The sequence below is a fragment of the Sus scrofa genome, chromosome 2, assembly GCF_000003025.6.
Source record: "Sus scrofa isolate TJ Tabasco breed Duroc chromosome 2, Sscrofa11.1, whole genome shotgun sequence".
NCBI lineage: Eukaryota > Metazoa > Chordata > Mammalia > Artiodactyla > Suidae > Sus > Sus scrofa.
In genome coordinates, this window is record NC_010444.4 from 3,105,878 (window position 1) to 3,127,291 (window position 21,414).

Below are 21,414 nucleotides of genomic sequence, written 5' to 3' on the forward strand. Positions count from 1 at the left end.
AAATAAATAAATAAAGCCAAAAGCAAGGGCAGCACAGCCTCCCTGGCGCTGTTTTGGCCGTTTGTCCTGCTGCCTTTCTCTCTACCTCACGCCCTCTGCAGGCAGGAATGGGTACCTCTGCCCGCCAACCTGATCAGCACAGTCTGAACAGTCACTCTCGGCGGATCCACCGCACGTCACAGGCCTGTGGCCACTCTTCACGTGGACTCAGGACTGGCCGTGTGGCCGTGGCAGGCCTGACACTGGGCAGATCTCAGGGCCTCCTGACCACAAGGCCCTCCTTTGGCTTCGATTCCACAGATGGTCAGCTTTGTAAATTAACTATTATAACTGCCAAGAGGGTTTCTAGAGAACACACCTTAAATACACCGATGAGACCAAAAATGCTCATGCCATCCTTGACCGATGTCTCACGACAAGCCGATTTTCACATTATGTTAATTTAAGATGCAAAATGCAAGTACAGGTGGGAATCTGCCAACCCCACAGCTTTGCTTTTCCATTCTAGGTGGCTCTGTGACAGCCACCGGAAAACGAGAGGCTCCCTGGTGGCCCCTCAGCGCTGGAGGACGCCTGGGCCACAGGGGGTCCCAGCGCAGAGACTACAGGGGCCCTTCTGGCTGGAGGGACTGACAGGGAGGGCCTCCTCCCGCTCGCTCTACCGTGCGCCTGCCCTGGAACTGGCCCCCGGCATTTCATCCAGTCGGTCACCCAGTCGCCTGGCCCTGACAACGGGGAAGGGAATCCGTGGACCTCGTCCCGAGCCTTCCACGGCGCCGCCCCGCCAGGGCTCCCGCCCACACTCCGGCGGTCTCCGCTCTCTGCGCCCTGGTCTGCGCATCTAGAGAGCGCCGCTCTGGGGGGCAACTAAACCCCTCCCACCCTCCCACAAACACGCCGATACCACAACTGCAGGGACAACCCCTGGTTGACTGAACTTGATGATCAAGGGCAGTCTCGGGACTTCACGTTCTTACAACCGAACTGCAGTCAATTTGATCACACAGAACATCCAGAAGCAGCCACGGCATTCCAGCCCCGAGGACACTGGGTTCCGGAGCCGTGCGTGGGCGCACGTACCGGATCTCTTTATTGATGGCGTCCAGCTGCTCCTGCAGCATCATGGCCAGGGTCTGGGCATCGGCCTGCCCACCGGGCGACAGCAGGGCTGCCGAGCTGAACAGAGCGTCCCTGTCGTCCTCGCCGTCGGACACGTCGACGTCACTCTCGAACGCCTGGGCCACGTTTGCCAGCACGCTGGCCTGCTGGGCGCGCTCCCAGTCCTGCTCGTTCAGAGTCTGCACCTGTGGACAAGAGCAGCCAGAGTCACGGCAACCGAAGCCATCAGAGACGCACGACGACTTTAAACGGAAGTCCGACAGCTTCTGGAAAAACGTGCACTACTTTTAAAAGCCGCTGACGTGTGTGTCATGCGAAGAGAGGGGGGAGAGGACCTCTCCTCCCCCGTCTGCCCGCGACGTGCCGTCGCCGTGGACGGGAGGCACAACACAGAGCCCGTGGAGTTGGCAACAAAAACTGGGAGTTAAACCAATGTACCCGCGCCCCAATCAGCCATGCCGAAGGCAGGGAAACGCCTCAGATCCAAACTAGCCGGGCTCGCCCGCTGCCGTGCCTACCAGCGTCACCGAGTAACAGGCTGCGGGTGTGGGAGGTGGCGAACCCACCCTTTCCCGAGGCCGGTCCCGACCAGACAGCAAACAGCGAGGCAGCAGCCCACGGAGACGGAAGGGCCAGGCCTGGGGACGCGGCCTCCTTGGGGTGGCAGCAGGCGGCAACCGCAGTGCTCCAGGGAACCGCGGCTCACGCAGGAAAGGCACCGCCAGGCTCGGCCCAGACCCCCATCCCACGGTCACCAGGACGTGGACAGAAGCAGCACCTCGGGGCTCTGTGGGCCCCTCCTCACTCTTGGCCAGGGCCTGCCTCCCGTCTCAGCATGCACCAGAGCAACCAGGGGGCTCCAGGCGCCGGCGCCCTGGCCCCGGGCCTATGCCCACGCACCTGTCTTCCCTCCTCATTCCACCTTCTCTCCGGCTAATCAACTGTGTACCAACTGGCTCGCCGCCATCAGCCCCAGAACCTTCGCTCCCATCTCTCTCCTTAAAATAACACAACCAAAACCACAAAGCTTCTCCTCCACGTCTCCACCCAGTGACCACTGCGCTTCGCTGAAAGCCCCCAGGAGCGGGCAGCCTCTGCTCCGTCTCCGCCCCCCCACCCCGGGCCCCCACCCGCTGCAAGCAGGCAGCACGCCCCCTCCAGCAGAGCTGCTCTCTCGTGCCCACCCAGCCTCCCGCCCGCGTTGCCAAACCCTCCCTATCTTCCACCCTCCGGCCCACCACGCTTCCCCCATCTGGCTCACAGGCTCCGGCCCGACCCTCTCACTTCCTCCTGTCTCCTGCACTCCCCTCTCAACCTCCCCAACCTCTGCACTCTGGGGTGCTCTGGGCTCACTCCTTGGACCTCACCTCCATCCCCAGGCATGCACTGGGTGCCTTCGCCTGGTCTCGTGCCTCTCCCTGCCTTCTGCACACTGGTGACCCCGAGTCTATCCTGAGCTGAGACCTCCCTGAGAGCCAGGCTCAGAACCCAACCGCCCACGGGCCACGTCCCCTGGCTCAGCTGGTGGGTCTGTCAACCTGAACAGGGCCCAGGCCGACTCCCAGCCTGCCCGCCGGCTGTCTTCCTCATCCCGGGAGACAGGCTCCATCCTCGAGCCGCTCCGCCTGAGCCCCTGGTCCTGCCCGAGCCGACCCTCTGGCGCCCTGTGTGCGCTCCATCAGCACCTCTCCCAGGAACAAGCTCTCCTCTCCCAACGGCTGCTTCTCCTCTTTGCTCCTGGGGATACCCAGCCGGCCACACTATTTAAAAGTTATTCCCCTCGTCTGACAACCCGGGTACCCCGGCTTCCCTTCCCGGCTTATTACCACCTGACACGCTGTGATGCTTTATAAACACACATCCGTTGATTCTTTGATATCTTTCCTCAAGAGGCAGAGATAAATTCTTCCCAGCCCGCTGGGCGGGGCAGGACTGAGGAGCTGGCCTGACCAGCAGCGGGCCGCAGGCCTAGGGCGTGGGCGCCTCCATTTGCCCTCGTCCCCCAGACAGTCTGAGGAAGCCAGCCCACGAAGAGGGGAGCGAGCGTGAAAAGGCACCGTCCAGCCCCGGCTGAGCCTTCCCACAGCAGCGACCTCAGGAGGCCCTGAGCTGGAACTTGGCGCGGGGGGGGGGGGGGGGGTGACCCCCCCCCGAGCACAGAAAGTGTGACCTACTGAATGTTGACTGGGAAGCCACTAAGCTTTGTGGGCTTTGCTGTGTAGCAACAGGTAACGACCACACACGCCGTGTTTTATCTCACTTTCCATTCGCTGCTGTCTCTCCTCCCTAGAGTGTTCACGTGGGGGCTGCAGGCATCGTGTTTCCAGGCACTGCTAGAGCCCTGAGGGTGGCGATGCCTGCCCCACACCAGCTGGTCACTGAATACAGGTGCTCAAAACAAAGAGACATCTAAAAACACACGCTGTGAAACAGACAAAAATGTGAAGGCGCTTATTAAACTTACAAGTGAGAATTCTCTTCACTAAAAGATAAAAACAGGTATTCATTTACTCTTTTTTTTTTCTTCGATTTTTGGCCTCATCGTGGCATATGAAAGTCCCCAGGTCAGAGAGTGACAGCCACAAACTATGCCATAGTTGCGGCAACACTGGGTCCTTAAAACCCACAGTGCTGAGCTGGGGATTGAACCCGCACCTCTGCAGCAACCTGGCCCAGTGCAGTCGGATCCTTAACCCACAGTGTCACAGTGGGAACTCCTATATTCATTTACCTTCTTTTCGCTTTACTTTTTAGGGCAACACCTGCAGCATACGGAGGTTCCCAGGCTAGGAGTTGAATCGGAGCTGCAGCTGCTGGCCTACACCACAGCCACAGCAACACGGGATCCGAGCCACATCTGCAACCTACACCACGGCTCATGGCAACACTGGATCCTTAACCCACTAAGCAAGGCCAGGAATCGAACCTGCGTCCTCATGGATACTAGTTGGGTTTGTTACAGCTGAGCCACGACAGGAACTCTCATTTCCTCTTAGGGAGTTCAACTACTTTAAACTGTTCAATTTACAACTACTTTAAAACCATGCTAAGTAGCACTGGGTTTGCTTAAGGGTAGGTCATATCCTACTAAAATTTGTTCTTAAAAAAAAAACAGGGCATGAGAGTTCCCATTGTGCCTCAGTGGGTCAAGAACCCAACACAGTGTCTGTGAGGATGTAGGTTTGATCCCTGGCTTTGCTCACTGAGTTAAGGATCTGGCGTTGCTGCAAACTGAGGCAGATGAGGCTCGGATCTGGCGTTGCTGTGGCTGTGGTGTAGGCTGGCAGCTGCAACTCAGATTCACCCCTAGCCCAGGAACTTCCATATGCTGGGTGTGGGCGTAAAAAAAAAAAAAAGGGGGGGGGGGCGTGCAAGTTCCCTTATGGCAAAGTAGGTTAAGGACCTGGTGTCGCTGCTATGGCCTCAGTCACTGCTGTCACACGGGTTCATTCCCTGGTCAAAAACTTCCACAAGGAGTTCCCGTCGTGGGGCAGTGGTTAACGAATCTGACTAGGAATGATGAGGTTGTGTGTTCAATCCCTGGCCTTGTCAGTGGGTTAAGGATCTGGCGTTGCGTGAGCTGTGGTATAGGTTGTAGACACGGCTCAGATCCCGAGTTGCTGTGGCTGTGGTGTAGGCCAGAGGCTACAGCTCTGATTAGACCCCTAGCCTGGGGACCTCTATGTGCCACGACAGTGGCCCTAGGAAAGGCAAAAAGACAAAAAAACAAAAAAAAACAAAAACTTCCACCTGCCATGGGTACAGAGGGGGAAAAAAAAAAACCAAAAAACCCTAGAAAAATCATGCCTTAAAAGTAAATCCTGGAGTTCCCGTCGTGGCACAGTGGTTAACGAATCCAACTAGGAACCATGAGGTTGCGGGTTTGATCAGTGGGTTAAGGATCTGGCGTGGCCGTGAGCTGTGATGTAGGTCGCAGATGCGGCTCAGATCCCATGTTGCTGTGGCTGTGGTACAGGCCGGTGGCTACAGCTCCGATTCAACCTCCTGGCCTGGGAACCTCCATATGCCACAGGTGCAGCCCTAGAAAAGGCAAAAAAAAAAAAAAAAGAGTAAATTCTTAGCCAGAAACAGGCAAGTGGGGGGAGGGAAGAAGGAAAGCAACCTATCAGTGCCTCTGCTCGCAGACAGTCTCAAACCACAGGCTAATGAGTGCCTCTTCTCTGCGGACACTGCACAGAGCCCAGTGGGACGAGGCCCTTGCCTTGGAAGGCTCGTCGCGGAGAGCTGCCAGCCGGCCTTTCTGGGGGCGCCGCAACACCGCGCTGCTGCTGTAGGAGTCCTCGGGCCCGTCTGCCGCCGGGAACCGGAAGTCTGGGACGCTGCCCAAGTGGGGTCGGCTGAAACACGGGGGGAAAGGTCATCATTAGACGAAAAGTGAACGTCCCCAGTTGGCCAAGCCAAGCCCTGCCAACTGGGAGAGCGGGACATTTCCCCACGCCGCCCGCTCCCCGCCAGCTGCAGCCCCGCGCAGAGGCTGCAGCCCCGACGGTGACGGCGAGAGCCGGGAGCTGGCCGTCTGGGATCTACGGAAGAGGCCTGCAGCCCACCTGAGCGGCCCTGCCCCCGCCGCCCTTCCGGACTGAGCGGGAGGCGCACCTCCCCCGGCCTGGGGCCTGCAGCGCCCTCACGCCTCTGCCCTTGGTGCGTCGTCCACGCTCCTCGACCTGGCACACTGCCTGAGGCCGCGCCCGCCGCGCCTAAAGGCGCCTCACACAAACCGGCTGCAGAAGCCCTCTCGACCCCGGCTTGGAGCTGCCTCTGTGAACTGGTGTTTCCGAAGCAAAAGCAGAGCCTTGCGTGTAACTAGAGCCACAGTCAAGACCTCTGGCTGAGGAGGTCCCTGAACAGGTGGTCGGGCCTCGGGCCCGTGGGACGGAGCCCCGAGGGAGTGCCCGGAGCTCCGGCGGGAGAAGCCTGGCCGGAGCGGGCGCGGCCCAGCGGGACCTTGGACCCACCTGCCCAGTAGTCCTGCCCCAGCACCTCGTAATGCCCTGCTCTCGGGTAGGAGAGGGGGCCCCCTCATTGGCAGCAGCTGGTAAACCCGGCGGACAGAGCCGCTCGTCTGGCCGGGAAGCTCAGCCGGCAGGGGCTGAGGAAGGCGCCTGCAGAAGCGCCGACTCGGCCTCCTTCGCCTCACGGGCAGCTCTGCCTCTTCTCGAGAAACGTGCTCCGCGTAGCCCGGGATGGGTGACGTGTTTGTAAGACACCGAAGCCTGGAACCTCCCTTTCACGCGACCGTCTCTTCCTTCCTCTCTTCCGAATGACAGCCCTCCCTTCTCAGCCTGACTCCTGCTTAAGTGCTCTGGGCACACGTCAAAATTGGACAAAGCTGGGAGTTCCCATCGTGGCGCAGTGGTTAACGAATCCGACTAGGAACCATGGGGTTGCGGGTTCGATCCCTGCCCTTGCTCAGTGGGTTAAGGATCCGGCGTTGCCATGAGCTGTGGTGTAGGTCGCAGACGTGGCTCAGATCCCGCGTTGCTGTGGCTCTGGCGTAGGCTGGTGGCTACAGCTCTGATTCGACCCCTAGCCTGGGAACCTCCATATGCCGCGGGAGCGGCCCAAGAAATGGTAAAAAAGACAAAAAAGACAACAACAAAAAAAAATTGGACAAAGCTACCGCACAAAATCCTGCCTGTCACCTTGAGCGGCGCGTGGGCGCTCTGAGGCCCACAAACGCCTGCTGACTCTGCACCCGCAGCAGCCACTGCCCCAGCTCCTCGCAGAGCCGGCCCCGCGGCCCCCACCCCGCCCTGAGGCTGTCTTGTCCCAGAAGGTCTCACAAACCAGGCTGCACCGCCTGCGAGCCATCTTTTCCGTCCTCGACCAAGGCTCCACTCCACGCCCGCGGTGAGGGCGTTCTCTGGTCTACAGCCCCCGGCACCCCGCTTCTAAGCCACCTGACGAGACAGCTCTAGACCTGCCTCCTTGAAACGCCCTCTGCCCTCAACACCAAGCCTCTCTCCCCGGGGCTCTTCAGAGCACAGGGCAACACACCTGCGGGCCGGCTGCACCAGCAGCACAGAGCCCCGCAGCGTCCCTCTGCACCGCAACAGCAAAGGCACCGTCCCCTTCTTGCCTCTGACTTTCACTGTTCACACGCGGGACTGGTGACCACGCCCAAGACGGCTCTCTCTGAACGAGCCCCTCATCTGCGCAGGCCCCTGGGCTCCTGCACCAACGGCCTTTTACTCAAGCTGTCAAGAGAGTCACAGGCTGTGTCCACTTTCTCTTCCTCCATCCACCACAGTCACGTCTTCCACCCAGAGCGGCGTCTCTCTCCAGCCTCTGGGCCAGCAAATCCAGCGGTTTCCTCTGTCCCCATCTGCCTCCACCCTCCCCTCTCTGAAAGCACACGCTCTCCTGGAACTTCCGCCCCCAGTGCTTTCTGAGGCAGGGAAGTTTCTGGCTCTGCTTCTCTCTTGCCATTGACCTCTGCTGCTTCTGGAAGTAAGTCCAGCAGGGAACCTACGAGACCCTGGACCCTGCCCATGCCCCAAACGAGCAGAGGCAGAGCTGTCTGTGCAAGCTCTGAGCTGTCTCCTAGGTCACGGTTCAAGCTGAAGCCCTTTTCTTTTTTTTTTTTTTTGGTCTTTTTTGCCATTTCTTGGGCCGCTCCTGCAGCATATGGAGGTTCCCAGGCTAGGGGTCGAATCGGAGCTGTAGCTGCCAGCCTTCGCCAGGGCCACAGCAACGCAGGATCCGAGCCGCGTCTGCGACCTACACCACAGCTCACAGCAACGCTGGAACCCTGACCCACTGAGCAAGGCCAGGGATCGAACCCGCAACCTCATGGTTCCTAGTCGGATTCGTTAACCACTGCGCCACGACGGGAACTCCTGAAGCCCTTTTCTTATGGACACATGAATGTCAGCAGTGAAGCACTTCATAACTTTGCTAAAGTTTAACTCTCACTTGAGCATTTGCTACAAAAAAGCAAAAGCAAAAGTTAAGTGCCTTAATAAGCATCACTGCCCTGTAACAAGAAACCCGCATGCCGAGGAATCCGCCAGAGTCATTTATAAGCTGGGGATGCCTCTCACAGCAGCCAACTCCAAGGCACGTCTCGATGGTTTTTACAAAGACGTGTCGTCACTGTGATTCTTAAAAACGACCTGTGTCACGGTCTGTCCGGCCCCTCAAATGAATGGACCCAAATACGAGTGGGTCGCCTCCCACCTTCCCGGCCTCCTCCTGTGGTCTTGAGTTTTGTCAGGAACATGCCTGCTACGGTCCTCGGCCCAAGGGCTAACCTTTGGAGTGAGGTTCCACTCTCCCCGTCGCCTGCCACTAAGCCACAGGCCCGTGAGGTGAGACCGTGAGCTCTGTCCAGGTATGCTGTCCCCACGGCCAGTGACACGCCCCCATGCACATACAATGCGTGTTGAACACGGCTGTGACCTGAGGAGCCTCGTACCCGTGGTGAAGGGGAGCCCCTCTCAGCCTCGTCTGGTCCAGCTCAGCTCGCAGCGCTTCCAGTTTTAGCATCAGCTGATCCTACAAAACAGCAGGTGACACACGTTGCTCCTCTCTTTCAGGATTTACAATCATTTGCATGGAAACGTGCTCAGGGTGACACAACCGTTAAGAGGTGGCGCTCGCCGTTATCAACTCTAAACACTTCGCGTCTGAGAAAACCGTCTCCAGGAGTGCCACAGCCCACGTAAGCAGACACACACTAGCTGGATAAACCACGATGAAGAGAACGCTACGTCTCGCCGGACAAAAGCCTGTAGAGGAAAAGCACTAAGCCGTCTGCAAGGACCACGTTGGGGGAGGAGGCTGAACCCTTGGGGCGGGGCGGGGGGGGGGGGCGCACCCACGCTCCGCTGCTGGCGCGCCGGCACAGTCTCCAGCTGTTCACGCGGTCTCACCTCGTGCCCAGAGAGTCCCTTACCCGGCACACGGGGAGCGCGGCTGGCGAACCTCCCGAGGGACTCGAGAACCTCCTAGACCTGTGCCGTCTGCTACAGCAGCCACTGGCCCCACGTGGCCCTGAGCGTCCGCAGCGGGCCGGTCCCGGGGAGAGGAGCCGTGACCGGGAGCCACACCGCGGGTTTTAAAGGCTCAAGAGGAAATGAAGAGCGCTCAGCTCCCTCCGTGTTAATTAAACGGTAAAAGAGCATCTGACTGCGCAGCTTAAACGGACCTCACCCGCTTCTCTCTACTGTTTGAAACGTGGCTGCGAGGGCGTTTTGGGCCACGGACACACACACACACACACACACACACACTCTGTGGCAGGCAGCTCGGCTCCCGAGGAGAGGCTCGCGCCTGTTTCGGCTTTTAAACGAGCCCAGCAAGGATGGAGAATTCTGACCCGCACACAGCTGCCAGACTCTAACTCCATCTAAAACACACACACAGATTCTCGCTGTGGCACAAGGGCACTCGCAGCGACTCTGGAGCGCCGGGGCGTGGGTTTGATGCCCGGCCTGCATGGTGGGTTAAGAATGCGGCACTGCTGCAACTGCAGCCTGGATCTGATCCCTGGCCCGGGCACTCCATATGCTGCGAGGTGGCCAAAAACACACCAAACCGCATTCGATGTACAGATCCACCAGCGCTGTCCAGAGCGTCACAGCAGCGCTGCGGCCGTAAAGAGCGCGTGACCCAAGCTCTGTCAAACATCTGTGGCAGCTGTAGTGCCAGTGAGCCCAGGCCAAGCCGGCTCTCGAGGCAGGGAGCTGAGTACCTTATCATGCTGCGCTTCTTCCAGCTGCTTTTTTGCATTTTCCACTTCACGTATGAGAGAATTCTGGAAAGACACAGAGAGTCCTTCAGGGTTAATCTTGACAATGTCCCATGCACCACGTGCCACAGGAGCACATTATCGAGCAGGCGGATCGCGCCCCCAGAGGGAAGCGCCGGCCGCGAGGCCAGACGGAGACTCTAACGATCCTTTGTACACAGAACACGTTCGTCTCCACCGACTGACTTTCAGACACGAGCAGACCAAGTTCACGGGCTGAGTTTACTTTAATCGGTTAAACCGGATTATGTCAACTTTCAGGTTTTACGGTTCATCTGTTACCTGGGAAACCTGGCAGAAACATTCACATGCAAAATTCAAAACTGAGGCGTTCCCGTCGTGGCTCAGTGGTTAACGAGTCTGACTAGGAACCATGAGGTTGCGGGTTTGGTCCCTGGCCTTGCTCAGTGGGTTAATGATCCGGCGTTGCCGTGAGCTGTGGTGTAGGTCGCAGATGAGGCTTGGATCCCATGTTGCTGTGGCTCTGGCGTAGGCCGGTGGCTATAGCTCTGATTGGACCCCTAGCCTGGGAACCTCCATATGCCATGGGTGCGGCCCTAGAAAAGACAAAAAGAAAAAAAAAAAAATTCAAAACTGAAACCTAAAATTTCTACCTAAGGGCTGGGCTACAGGTCATGGAGAAATCAAGGTACAGAAAGATTCACATGCAAAATTCAAAACTGAAAGCTAACATTTCGACCCGAGGGCTGGGCCCCAGGTCGGGGAGGCCTCGAGGTAACTGCCCCATGTCGCCTCCAGTAACGCATTTCCTAATTTCCTAACGGGTTTGGTATAAAATAAACTGGGCCAAGTAACCAGCAGCAGCTGCAGCGGCCTCTCTCAAACCAGCCTCAGCCCGAGGGCCGACCCCAGGGAAGCCTCTGGGCCCCACCCTCAGGGCCGCTGCTGCGTCAGCACAGGTCTTTATCAAGCCTGAACTGAGCCGTCGCCCTCAGAGCGACTCCCGGCTGCTCCTTTACTCTGGTTACAGCTATAGGAGTCCCACGAGGAGAGCAGCCAGCGTCTGGGCTTAGACATTCTCCAAACCAAATGAAAAGAGGGAAGGCAGGAGTGGAGCAGGAGAACGCTGGGGTGGAGTCGATGAAAGCTTTCTATTACACCACACGAGTGAGACAGAAATGAACCTGCAAGGCGAGAGCAACGGAGGCGTGAGGGCTGGGCCTAGAAGACCCCGGAGGGGCTGGCAAACCGGGCTGTCGGCTGCATCCAGCCGCTGTCTGCTTCCATAAGCAGAGGTTTGCTGGCTCCCAGCCGCGTTCACTCCTTTACATGCGGCCCGTGGCGACTTCCACGCTACCTACTGATCAGCACGGACGTCCTTCACTCGATCACTCACAGTCAGTGAGAGCCTAAAACACTGACCACCTGGCCTCTGCAGAAACAGCCACCAGGGAGCTCAGCAGACTAAGGATCTGACGCTGCCGCCGCTGTGGCTCGGGTCTATCTCTGGCCCAGGAACGTTTGCATGCTGCGGGGGTGGCCACGAAAGGAACCGAAGGAAAAAGAACCTGTCTTTTCCTTCTCAAACCTGAGCAGAGGGGCCGGGACGTGCGCTGGCGCCCCCTGCAGGCCCTCGGGACGCTGTGTGCGGCCTCACCTTGTCCTCCAGGGCGGCCATCCTCTCCTTAAGGTGAAGCTGGAGCCTCTCGTTGGATTCTGAAAGCAGCTTGTCCACAGTGTCGGATAAGCGCTTGTTGTGTTCTTCATTCATTTTCTCTCTCTGCCTCGCCTGAAACGGGAGAAACACAACCTTGCAAACCTCAAGAAGAGTACGGTGGTCACTGTTTTCCAAGCACCAAGGCCGTGGGCAGCAGAGGCCGCCACCCCCAGGCTGTCCCTCCCGCCCTCCGTCTTCTCCAGCAGACTGTGCCGAGGGCCAGGACCGACCCGCAGGTGCAGAGACACGGGGACTTGGCTCGTCACACGGTCCCTCCCCCTGCTTCTGCTAAACAGGGCGCCCACGGAGCGCGAGGAAGAGCACCAGTCGGGTGGACGCGGGGAGCGGATGTACACGCAGAAGCAAGCGTACTTTAAAGGGGCCCAACTGATAGCGCCTCAGGCAGGAATTTCCCAGTGTGTTATCAGAAGCTTGAATCTGGGTCGAGAGGGTAAAAGGAATTCGATGTATAAAGCAAAAGGTAAAAGAAAAATCATTTTGGAAACAATCAGGAGACAGACTTTCACACATCCTTCTTCATGCTCTTAACCTCACTTGAATTCTCTGCAACGACAATTTATCCTAAAAAACTACAAAGTCTGGCGAGTCTATCTTTCATCAAACCAGCATGGATTTCATGGTCGAAAGCGCTTGTTTTCAGCCCACGCCCTGAATGAGCAGAGAAGCTAAGTGCGGGGACAGGAAGTGCCGACTGGCCGCACGCGTCAGGGCTCCTCGCAGGCGGAGGGCAGCGCGGCCCGAGGGCTGGGGGTCTGCTCCAGCCCAGCTGCCCAGGCAGGAGGAGCCAGCCCGCAACACACTCTGTGCCCGCTGTGCCCCGGGTCTCCGCCCCGCCCTTTCTCCCGGCTGGGCTGTCATAGGACCAGGTGTAACGCACTGAGGATTATGCCCAAACCCCAGCAGCTACCATCCTCCAGGACGGAGCCGGCTCACCACACAGCAAGCTATCTGCGTTCACACTTGTTAAAGCAAGACAACTGAAAGGTTTACTCTGAACTGCCCTGGTTCCCAGCCCAGCAGTCTCTACCACGCGGCTCTCAGAGGGACAAGGCGCCTCCCTAAGTCGGTACGAATGGCACTGCCGGGGGAGGGCGCTGGGAGGCAGGGACCTCTCTCCACGGAGTCGGAGTCTCCACTTCCTGGAAGCTCCCGTCTGACTCTATGCAGTCCGTCCCAAGAACACGGGCTTCTGGTGGTGGCGACACTGGTGTCGTCAGGTTCCTGCTGGACCTGGGACTGCCATTCCCTGTTCCCCGACACTCCCTATGGACGTGTGATCAATGCTTCCAGGGAAAGCCTCTTGGGAGTCACCTGACATGGACCCCCACCGCCGCACGTCCCTGAGGCCCTTCTTATCACAGCGCAGGCACGCTTTCCCCTGCTCAGGAAGAGCCATCCCACGCGTATCTTTGGGCCTGGAGTTAGGATGAGGGTCTGGGAGAGAGGCCAGGCCTGGGCCCTGGGTCTGGGACTTTACCGCCACGTTCTAGGCAGGCAGACCCACCACCTAGGACACTGAGCCTTAGGCCTCACGGGACCCCAGGCCAGCACCTCAGGTTTGTTGAGGGGCTCCCCCGAGAGGCTTGCCACCATGGCGTGGGGACTCCCTGCCACCTGCTCCCCGACAACAAGCTCTCCCCCTGCTCCAGGGTCGACATAACATCGTCCCCCAGCAGACAAGTCACAGACAGCCCACAGGGTCACTGCGCAGAAGCCAGGCGGGGGAAGGAAAGGCAGGCGGCGAGGCGCCGGGCCGCCTGCGCACGTACCCGCTGCAGCTCCTGGCTCTTCTCCTCCAGCTGCGCCTCCATCTGGCGGAGTCGCTCCTCGATGTTGCCGTGTCTCTCCTCGGCCTGTCGGCAAAGACCGGGGTCAGTCCAGCCCGCAAGGCCCTCAGCGGGCAGCCAGCCGGGTGCACTGCAGCGGCGCCAGCAGCGAGCGGGCCGGGCTCTGCGCGGACCACCTCCAGCCATGCGGCCTGGGGAGCAGGTGCTCACGGGACCAGGCACCCTACGCGGCAACAGTGAAACCCCTCTTGTGGGTGGCTGAGGCGCCCCTGGGGCTGGTGAGCGATGGGTGGGAGAGGCCATGCTCTCCCCGCCTGCCTGCCCCGTGTGCGACCTCGAGGGCCGTGTCCTCCCAGCCCAGGCTGCGTTCGGACGGCCAGCAGGGTGAAAGCCGAGTGCGCAGCTACCTCCCTAAGCTGGGAAGTAAAACTCCAACAGCTTAGCTTCCTGAGCAGCAGAGTTTCCAGAAGACAAAAGGTCAGACGACAAGGCCGACCAAAGCCGGGAGAGATGGCAGGAGAGGAAAGACACTGAGCTTTAACGCCGCTCACAGAGGGACGGGGAGCTCCCACTGGAGCGGTCAGAGCTTCCTCCAAGGGGCCTGAGCACCTGACGTCATCTGGCACCCGACATCATCTGGCACCCACTGTTAGCCAGCGTCCTGGGGCTGCCCGGCCCCTCACCTGGCAAAACCAAACACCTGGCAGACGTGCCAGCACGGCCGGGGCACACCTCTTGATGCCTGGCCGATGCCCACTGGCAGCGCAGGGTTAAGCCTTGCCCGGGCCCAGGCCGCCTGGCTGGGCTGCTGGGGACGCGTCTTCCCTGCTGGGCGGACCAGCGGAGCCCAGCGCTAACCACCGCCCTGTGAGAAACCGCATGGCACCTGCTGGCTCCCCCTGGGGACAGAGGAGGCCGCAAGGACAGGCCTGTGTCTGGCACATGCCCAGGCGCGACTTGTTGGACAAATGACTGAATAAATGACTGAAAAACCCGTTTATGACAAAGTCATCTTGGCTGTTTTTAAGAGAATGGGAGTTCCCCATTTCTGAGAAAAACGACCCTGCTTTTTGACCCAACGCTTCGACCCTGTGCTTGGAATTGGGTGCCGAGTGACCTCTAAGCAGCAGGGACACACAGGACACATCCAACAGAAGCGGAGGGAACTTAAGCTAGGGAGGACGAGGAAGCGGGCTCACACTTGACACCAGGAGCGTGTCCCGCTCGCAGCAGTGAAAGAGCACGAGGAAGAGCCGCGCTCCCCGGCGGCTGCGCGGCCCGGCCGGGAGGACGCCGCGAACGCACCCCGACAGGCCCCCCTCAAGGCGCACCTTAGAGAGTGCGGCCACGCGCTGCGCCAGCTCGGCCTCCACCTCGGGCAGCGTCTCCGCCTTGCGCAGGGTCTGCTGCAGCTTCTGCTCCGCCAGCTCCAGGCGCTCTTGCAACTGGCGGTTCTTATCCTCCGTCTACGGGATGAGAGCAAAGCATCCAAACCAGGCCACACTTTTAAGGAACTGGAACGTCTAAAGGCAGGGATGGGACGGAGCGCAACCGCTGGGGCAGCCGCTCCAGGGTCACGCCTTTCTCTCGGGGAGGACGACGCACCCACCCTCACAGGCTGGGTTTCGACGTGCAAAACCCCTCTTGCCAGAGCGTGTGCTTTTCCTAAGTGACGGCAGAGAAGGCTTTTTCTTTCTTTTTTCGGCCGTGCCTGCGGTACGCAGAGGTCCCCGGGTCTGGGGTGGAACCTGTGCCCCAGCAGTGCCAAGGCCAGATCCCCAACCACTAGGCCACCGGGAGCCCCTGATGATGGACCTCGAGAAACTGGCCTTGGTTTTCCTGTTAACTCTTGACTGTCTGAGGCCACACAGAAACAGGAGCAAGGGCAGCTTAGCAAACCTTACTCGGACCACGTTTCTCAGTCTGCCGTCTATCACACGGATCCAGCTGCTAACAGGCGGCCAGCTGCCTTGAAATTCTTTGCCACTCTCTGCTCTTTTGGTAAAAATGCTGAGAAGCAGTGGTTCCCGTTGTGGCCCAGCGGAAACGAACCCGACTAGTAACCACGAGGATTCGGGTTCCATCCCCGGCCTTGCTCAGTGGGTGAAGGATCTGATGCTGCTGTGAGCTGGGGTGCAGGTCACAGACAAAGCTCAGAACCTGCATCACTGTAGCTGTGGCTGTGGTGTAGGCCTGCAGCTATAGCTTCAATTCAACCCCCAGTCTGGGAACTTCCATATGCCAAGGGGACGGCCTTAAAAAAAAAAAGCTAAGAAGCAACAGATTAATGCTCAATTAAAGCAAAACAGAAGAATCACTAGCATAGCTCCATAAAACAGCTACACCAATTCTTAAATAATTAAAACTTGTAGGAGTTCCCGTTATGGCTCAGTGGTTAACGAATCTGACTAGGAAACACCAGGTTGCAGGTTTGATCCCTGGCCTTGCTCAGCGGGTGAAGGATCCGGCGCTGCCATGAGCTGCGGTGTAGGTCGCAGACGCGGCTTGGATCCCACGTTGCTGTGGCTCTGGCGGAGGCCGGTGGCTACAGCTCCGAGTGGACCTCTAGCCTGGGAACCTCCATGTGCGGCAGAAGTGGCCCTAGAAAAGGCAAAATAATTAATTAGCTAAAACTTGTAAATTGCCGTCACCCACACTTTTGAACATAACATCCTACGACCATAAACACTTTACATCGAGACTTCACTTCCAGCAGGAAAAGTCACAGGAAAGGGTCTTTACTTTCGCTAGTGATCAACAAACGCCAGACGGAGGTCAACGAACACCACTACCTGTCGATGCATAGAATCCTTATTTGCAATTTCATTTTCAAGTTTATCGTTGAGGTCGTGCACAGAGGTGGCTTCCCGCTGTGCGGCGAGGTAGCGTTTCTCCAGAGTAGTGATTCTCTCCTCCATGTCTTCCTTCTGGGCCATGGCCTGGGTCAGGCAGTTCAGAGGAGAAAAGGTTAAGCGACTGACACGTAACCCACGGATACACTTAAGAGGAAAAAGCTGGACGAAATCCTAATTTTCAAATCACACGTAAAAGGAGTGCCCTCAAAATTAAACTGCTGGAGACGCCGACCTTCTGCACCGCGAAAGGACCCCCACCCACCTCCACAGTTGCCAACACACACCAAGTGAATGCTCCGCGCCAGAGAGCCAGCCTCCACCGCAGCCACGGCCACGGCCGCAGCAGTGCCACCGCCAGATCCCGAACCCGCCAGGCCACGAGGGAACGCCAGCACTCATCGTGTCTTTTTCTTTTGGTCTTTTGTCTTTTTAGGGCCGCTTCCGCGGCACATGGAGGTTCCCAGGCTGAGGTCTAATTGGAGCTATCGCCGCCGGCCTGCGCCACAGCCACAGCCACAGCAACACCAGATCCAGGCCGCATCTGCGACCTACCCCACAGCTCACGGCAACGCCGGATCCTTAACCCACTGATCAAGGCCAGGGATCAAACCCGCAACCTCATGGTTCCTAGTTGGATTCGTTTTGGCTGCACCAGGACGGGAACGCCCAGCGCTCATCTATCTTAACGCTATGTCTGGCCATTCAGTTTAACAAGCTTATCCTGTTCTACATATGTTACCCCCCCCAAAAAAAAATGACAACAACAACAGTAATAATAAAATATCCCACTATCGAAAGAATTCCAGGAGTTGAAGCCATCTGCTCTGCCATGAAGACAGGACTTTCTTTGCCTCACGATACAAGTGGGCTTTTCCCAGAACAGGGAGTGACCTCTCAACAGACACAACAGCGAGACAGATGTCTCGTTTTCTTGGGTAAAAGCTGGATAGATTATCATCCAATTAACACAAAGTTCAAGTAATAAGATACACATATTTTTTGTCCTGTCTTTTTAGGGCCACGCCCGCGGCATATGGAGGTTCCCAGGCTAGGGGTCCATTCGGAGCTGTTGCTGCCGGGCTACACCACGGCCCCAGCAACGCCAGATCTGAGCTGCATCTGCGACCTACACCCCAGCTCACACAACGGCGGATCCTTAACCCACTGCGCAAGGCCAGGGATCCAACCCGCATCCTCATGGATCCCAGCTGGGACGCTGTTCACGACGGGAACTCCTCAAGTGATGATATTAACAAATGGAAATAGAAGTCCAAGTTTAATGTAGTCGGAAGCAGCCCTCTACAGCTGAATTCTCCGACAGCTAAGTTGTATCACACAGTATCGAATGCTGCAACCAGGACCAGAGCTTCCTGCTAGGGCAATCCCGACCCGGCCCGCAGGTAAAAGTCCATTTCGGGTCCCTCCCTGTTCACCAAGGAACCAAGGTTAGCTGAGTCTTAATAGGAAAAGTAACAAGTCTTAAAACTTTTTTTCAAAGTTCTCTACATAGTAAACTCTGCCACATAATCTACTGTTGCCCAAGAATAATATAAACAGGTTATAAAGTAAAGGCAAATGTTTCTGTTTTGAATTCTTACTCAAAACTCCTCGCACCAAGCTACCAAACGGAGAGCAGGTGCGTCCTCCACACACGTTAAAAGGGCTCTCCTGGAGCTCTCACGAGGAGGGATGAGGGGGCCGGGGGCTGTCAGTTTACAAAGGAGGGGTGAAAGTGCCAGAAGGGGGTGCCAGCATCTAGCACTCATTTGGGTTTTTCTGTTTGGGGGTTTTTTTCGGTGGGGAGAGGTTTGGCTGTGCTCAAGGCATGTGGAAGTTCCCAGGCCATGGACAGAACCCATGCCGCAGCAGTGACAATGCCAGATCCTTTACCGCTAGGCCACCTCGGAACTCCAAGCACTCATTTGCTTTTTTTTTTTTTTTTTCTTTTTAGAGCTGCACCTGAGACATATGGAAATTCCTAGGCTAGGGGTTGAACTGGAGGTGCAGCCACCGGCCCACGCCACAGCCACAGCAATGCTGAATCCGAGCCTCGTCTGTGACCTACACCACAGCTCATGGCAACGCCAGATCCTTAACCCACGGAGCGAGGCCAGGGATCGAACCTGCCTCCTCATGGACACTAGCTGGATTCCCAGCGCGGGCGCTGCCGCGACGGGAGCTCTTCATCTGTTTCACAGATTCCTCCACAGAGCAGGGCAGCAGAGGGCGAGAAGACAGCCGACCCCTCCTCGACAGCCCAGCGCTCGCGCGGCGAGACCGTGTGCCCCTGCTCAGGCGGGTGGGAGGACCCAGAGCACATGCAGACAGCCTAGAACTTGCGGAAACGAGGCGGCCACGGCCAGGGCGTCACGCATTCACGGCGGCAGCACAGCGGGAGGCCCGGCTTCGGGTCCGTCTGGCGCCGGGGAGGAGCGGGCACAGGTCTCCGCTGCCTTTAAAGACCTCGACACGGACCCGGGAGCAGCCCGTCACGGCCTCCGCGCACTGCTCGGTCCTGCGCTCACCTACACGAGAGCCAGAGGCCGGCGGTCAAACCAAGCCGGCCACGCGCCCGACGACACGGACAGTCGCCGTCCCTCACCTCGCGGACGTCCCGCTGCAGCCTGGTGTTCGCCTCCTCGGACTTGATGAGGTCCTTCCTGGCCGTGTCCAGGTCCCCCTCCAGCTCGGTCACACGCGCAGAGAGGGCTGCCAGGCGCTCCTTCATCTGGGTCTGCTCCCTCGCCTGCTTGTCTATGACCTCCTGGAGCTCCACCACTTTGGCCAGGTCCTCCTCGTGGCTCAGAGAACCGTCGGAAGACCGCTGACAGGGCAAAGAGGCTTTCAACAGCCTTGTTTGGTGAGGGGGGACGTAAAGCAGCCCCGGGGACTCGCGGAGTCGGAACCGGCTCTGCGCACACGGCGGGCGGGCGGGCGCCTGGGACGCCCGTGGCTGCTCAGGCGGCCGCCCCGCACACCGGCCGACGGGGAGACGAGACCCGACAGGGGGCCCAGGGCTGACTCACCTTCCCATTGGCGCTCGGCGTGTCTTCCTGCTCGTGGTTTTCATCAAGCACCCCGTCCGTAAGTGTTTTCTTCTGGTTATTCTGTTCTTTAAGAATCATTAGCTAAACCAAAACATTGAAAGAAAGGAAAGAAGTCAGGAGAGACAGGCAAACTCCGCTTGGCACGACAGCTGTACACGGCGAGCACTGAATGGAGAGAAAACGCGGGGGTGGGGGTACCGTGCTGAACGCACAGCTCATTAAAGTCAGGACGGGCGTCTGCCGGACAAACGGGGCCTGGGGGTTCTGCAACTCTGGACTAAAAGTCTCGCTTCCTCGTCATTCAAAGGGGCCAGACGGGCTGTCCTCAATTAGAAAGGCAAACATGCACAATTATAGCCTACGGGCTTTTTTAAAAATGAAGCAGCACAAACGAAGAACCCTCAATTCAGATGACGATGACTTAGCAAGCTCACCTCTTTGTGTGTGGCACCTAATTCTTCTTCTAACAAACTACACCTTTCAAGTGCTACTCGTAATCGCTCCCTCACCTGAAAACACAAGAGTTTGAGTTAGTGTGTGTGTACATACGTTCATTCTTTTTCTTTGAGGGCCGCACCCCCGGCATATGGAGGTTCCCAAACTAGGGGGTGAATCAGAGCTACAGCTGCCAGCCTGCACCAGAGCCACAGCAACGTGGGATCCGAGTCGTGTCTGCGAACGACACCACAGCTCAGGGCAACGCCGGATCCTTAACCCGCTGAGCGAGGCCAGGGATCGAACCCGCATCCTCATGGGCACTGGTCGGATTCGTTTCTGCTGCGCCACGATGGGCACTCCTGATTTAACTCTGACTGTGCAGTCCCCTTAACCTACCATTAGTGGAGTAAAACACAGTAATGACCCTTCAGGCCGCTCGCGGATTTTAATGTCAAGATGTGCTTGTTAATAGCGTCAAAGTCTGAGAAAAATCCCCGCTAAATAAATTACCCAATTCTTAACAGCAAGTTGGTGTGGAGAATGTGATACATCTTAACACATGAACGCCAGCAAACACTCTTTAACCATACAGAGCTCTGCCTTCCTAGAGAAACGGTTTGTTTACAAGAACTCAAGAAGCTGCAAAGTCAACCGGAGCTAAACACGGCGCAGTCCTCCTCACGGCAGGACAGGTGCACGCATCAAGCCCTGCCCTCGGCGGCCGGTACCTTCTCGTCCAGGGCCTTGTGGTGCTCAAATAATGACTTCAGTGCTTTGAGAACCTCCACCTCGCTGGACACGCCGGCTGGGGACTGCGCCTGCCTCTTGACCACCGTCATCCTGAGGGACCGCTCGTGCCGGGAGACCAGGCACTCCAGATGCTCCAGCAGCAGCTGCAAGACACGCGCAAAGAGCTCCGCGGTCTCTCATCTGAGTCTGGGGCGAAGAACCCCTCGCTCCCGCCAGAAGCCGCGTGAAGACAGGGCTGAATCCCTTCAGTTCGGCCTCATGCTAGAGAGTCCCCCTCGCAGGTACCAAAATGCCTTCAGCTCGCATCAGAAACTTGAGGCAAAGGTACGGGAACGCTGCATGGACCCATCCCAGCCAGCTCAGTGGGAAAGCGCAGAAACCCAGCATCGAGCGGGCCATGTCTGGAGTGTGGGGACCGCAGCGCCATCCCACCAGCGGCCAGAGGCAGGTGCTCAGATGGTGAGACCCCTACTCACCCTGGTGTTGTTCCTCTCTGCTTTCAGCTCAGCGATCTCCTCTTCCCTCTCAAGCAGCTGTTCCCTGCACACGTTCAGTTCTTTAGTAAGTGCTGCAAACTCCTAGAAAACAAGACAGAAGGAGAGATTCTTTAAAGACCTACTCCTGGCAAGCCTCTCCAGTCCTCGCGCAGAGGCAACGCGCGCCAGGGGACGTGCGACCTCTGATCCTCCAGAGAGGGGGGCGTCCCGCCCAGCCCGAGGCCACACGGGTACCACGCCTCGGCCCGGCCTTCACTCTCCACCCCGACCCTGGCGCACGCGTGCGGGGGCGGGCCGGGGATCCACGCCCGCCTCCTCAGATCCAGGGAAGTCCAAGATACTCTCCGGAACAGAAACGCTGACATCCAAGGGGAGAAAGATATTTTTAAATGACTCACAGACATCTGCCCCAGATCTGGAGTGTCCCCAACAGAAAGGCTGGTCCCCAG

The 21,414-nt window shown here is 58.1% G+C and overlaps 1 protein-coding gene across 11 annotated transcripts in view; it reads right to left on the reverse strand.

Moving 5' to 3' along the window:
• Positions 1–21,414, reverse strand: part of PPFIA1 (PTPRF interacting protein alpha 1) — a 92,241-nt gene that overhangs the window by 32,642 nt on the left and 38,185 nt on the right. For all 11 annotated transcript variants that reach the window (XR_002341407.1, XR_002341408.1, XM_021082667.1 and 8 more), the window contains exons 3-15: positions 20,945–21,046; positions 20,447–20,611; positions 19,715–19,789; positions 19,260–19,361; positions 18,836–19,057; positions 16,171–16,317; positions 14,710–14,844; positions 13,361–13,444; positions 11,511–11,642; positions 9,836–9,898; positions 8,558–8,637; positions 5,342–5,477; positions 1,081–1,304 (exon numbers count right to left, since the gene is read on the reverse strand). Coding sequence is in view for 9 of the 11 variants with exons in the window: in XM_021082667.1 (XP_020938326.1) it covers positions 1,081–1,304; positions 5,342–5,477; positions 8,558–8,637; positions 9,836–9,898; positions 11,511–11,642; positions 13,361–13,444; positions 14,710–14,844; positions 16,171–16,317; positions 18,836–19,057; positions 19,260–19,361; positions 19,715–19,789; positions 20,447–20,611; positions 20,945–21,046 (1,667 nt within the window). In the remaining 2 variants the exon portion in view is untranslated. The remainder of the gene's footprint in view (positions 1–1,080; positions 1,305–5,341; positions 5,478–8,557; positions 8,638–9,835; positions 9,899–11,510; positions 11,643–13,360; positions 13,445–14,709; positions 14,845–16,170; positions 16,318–18,835; positions 19,058–19,259; positions 19,362–19,714; positions 19,790–20,446; positions 20,612–20,944; positions 21,047–21,414) is intronic.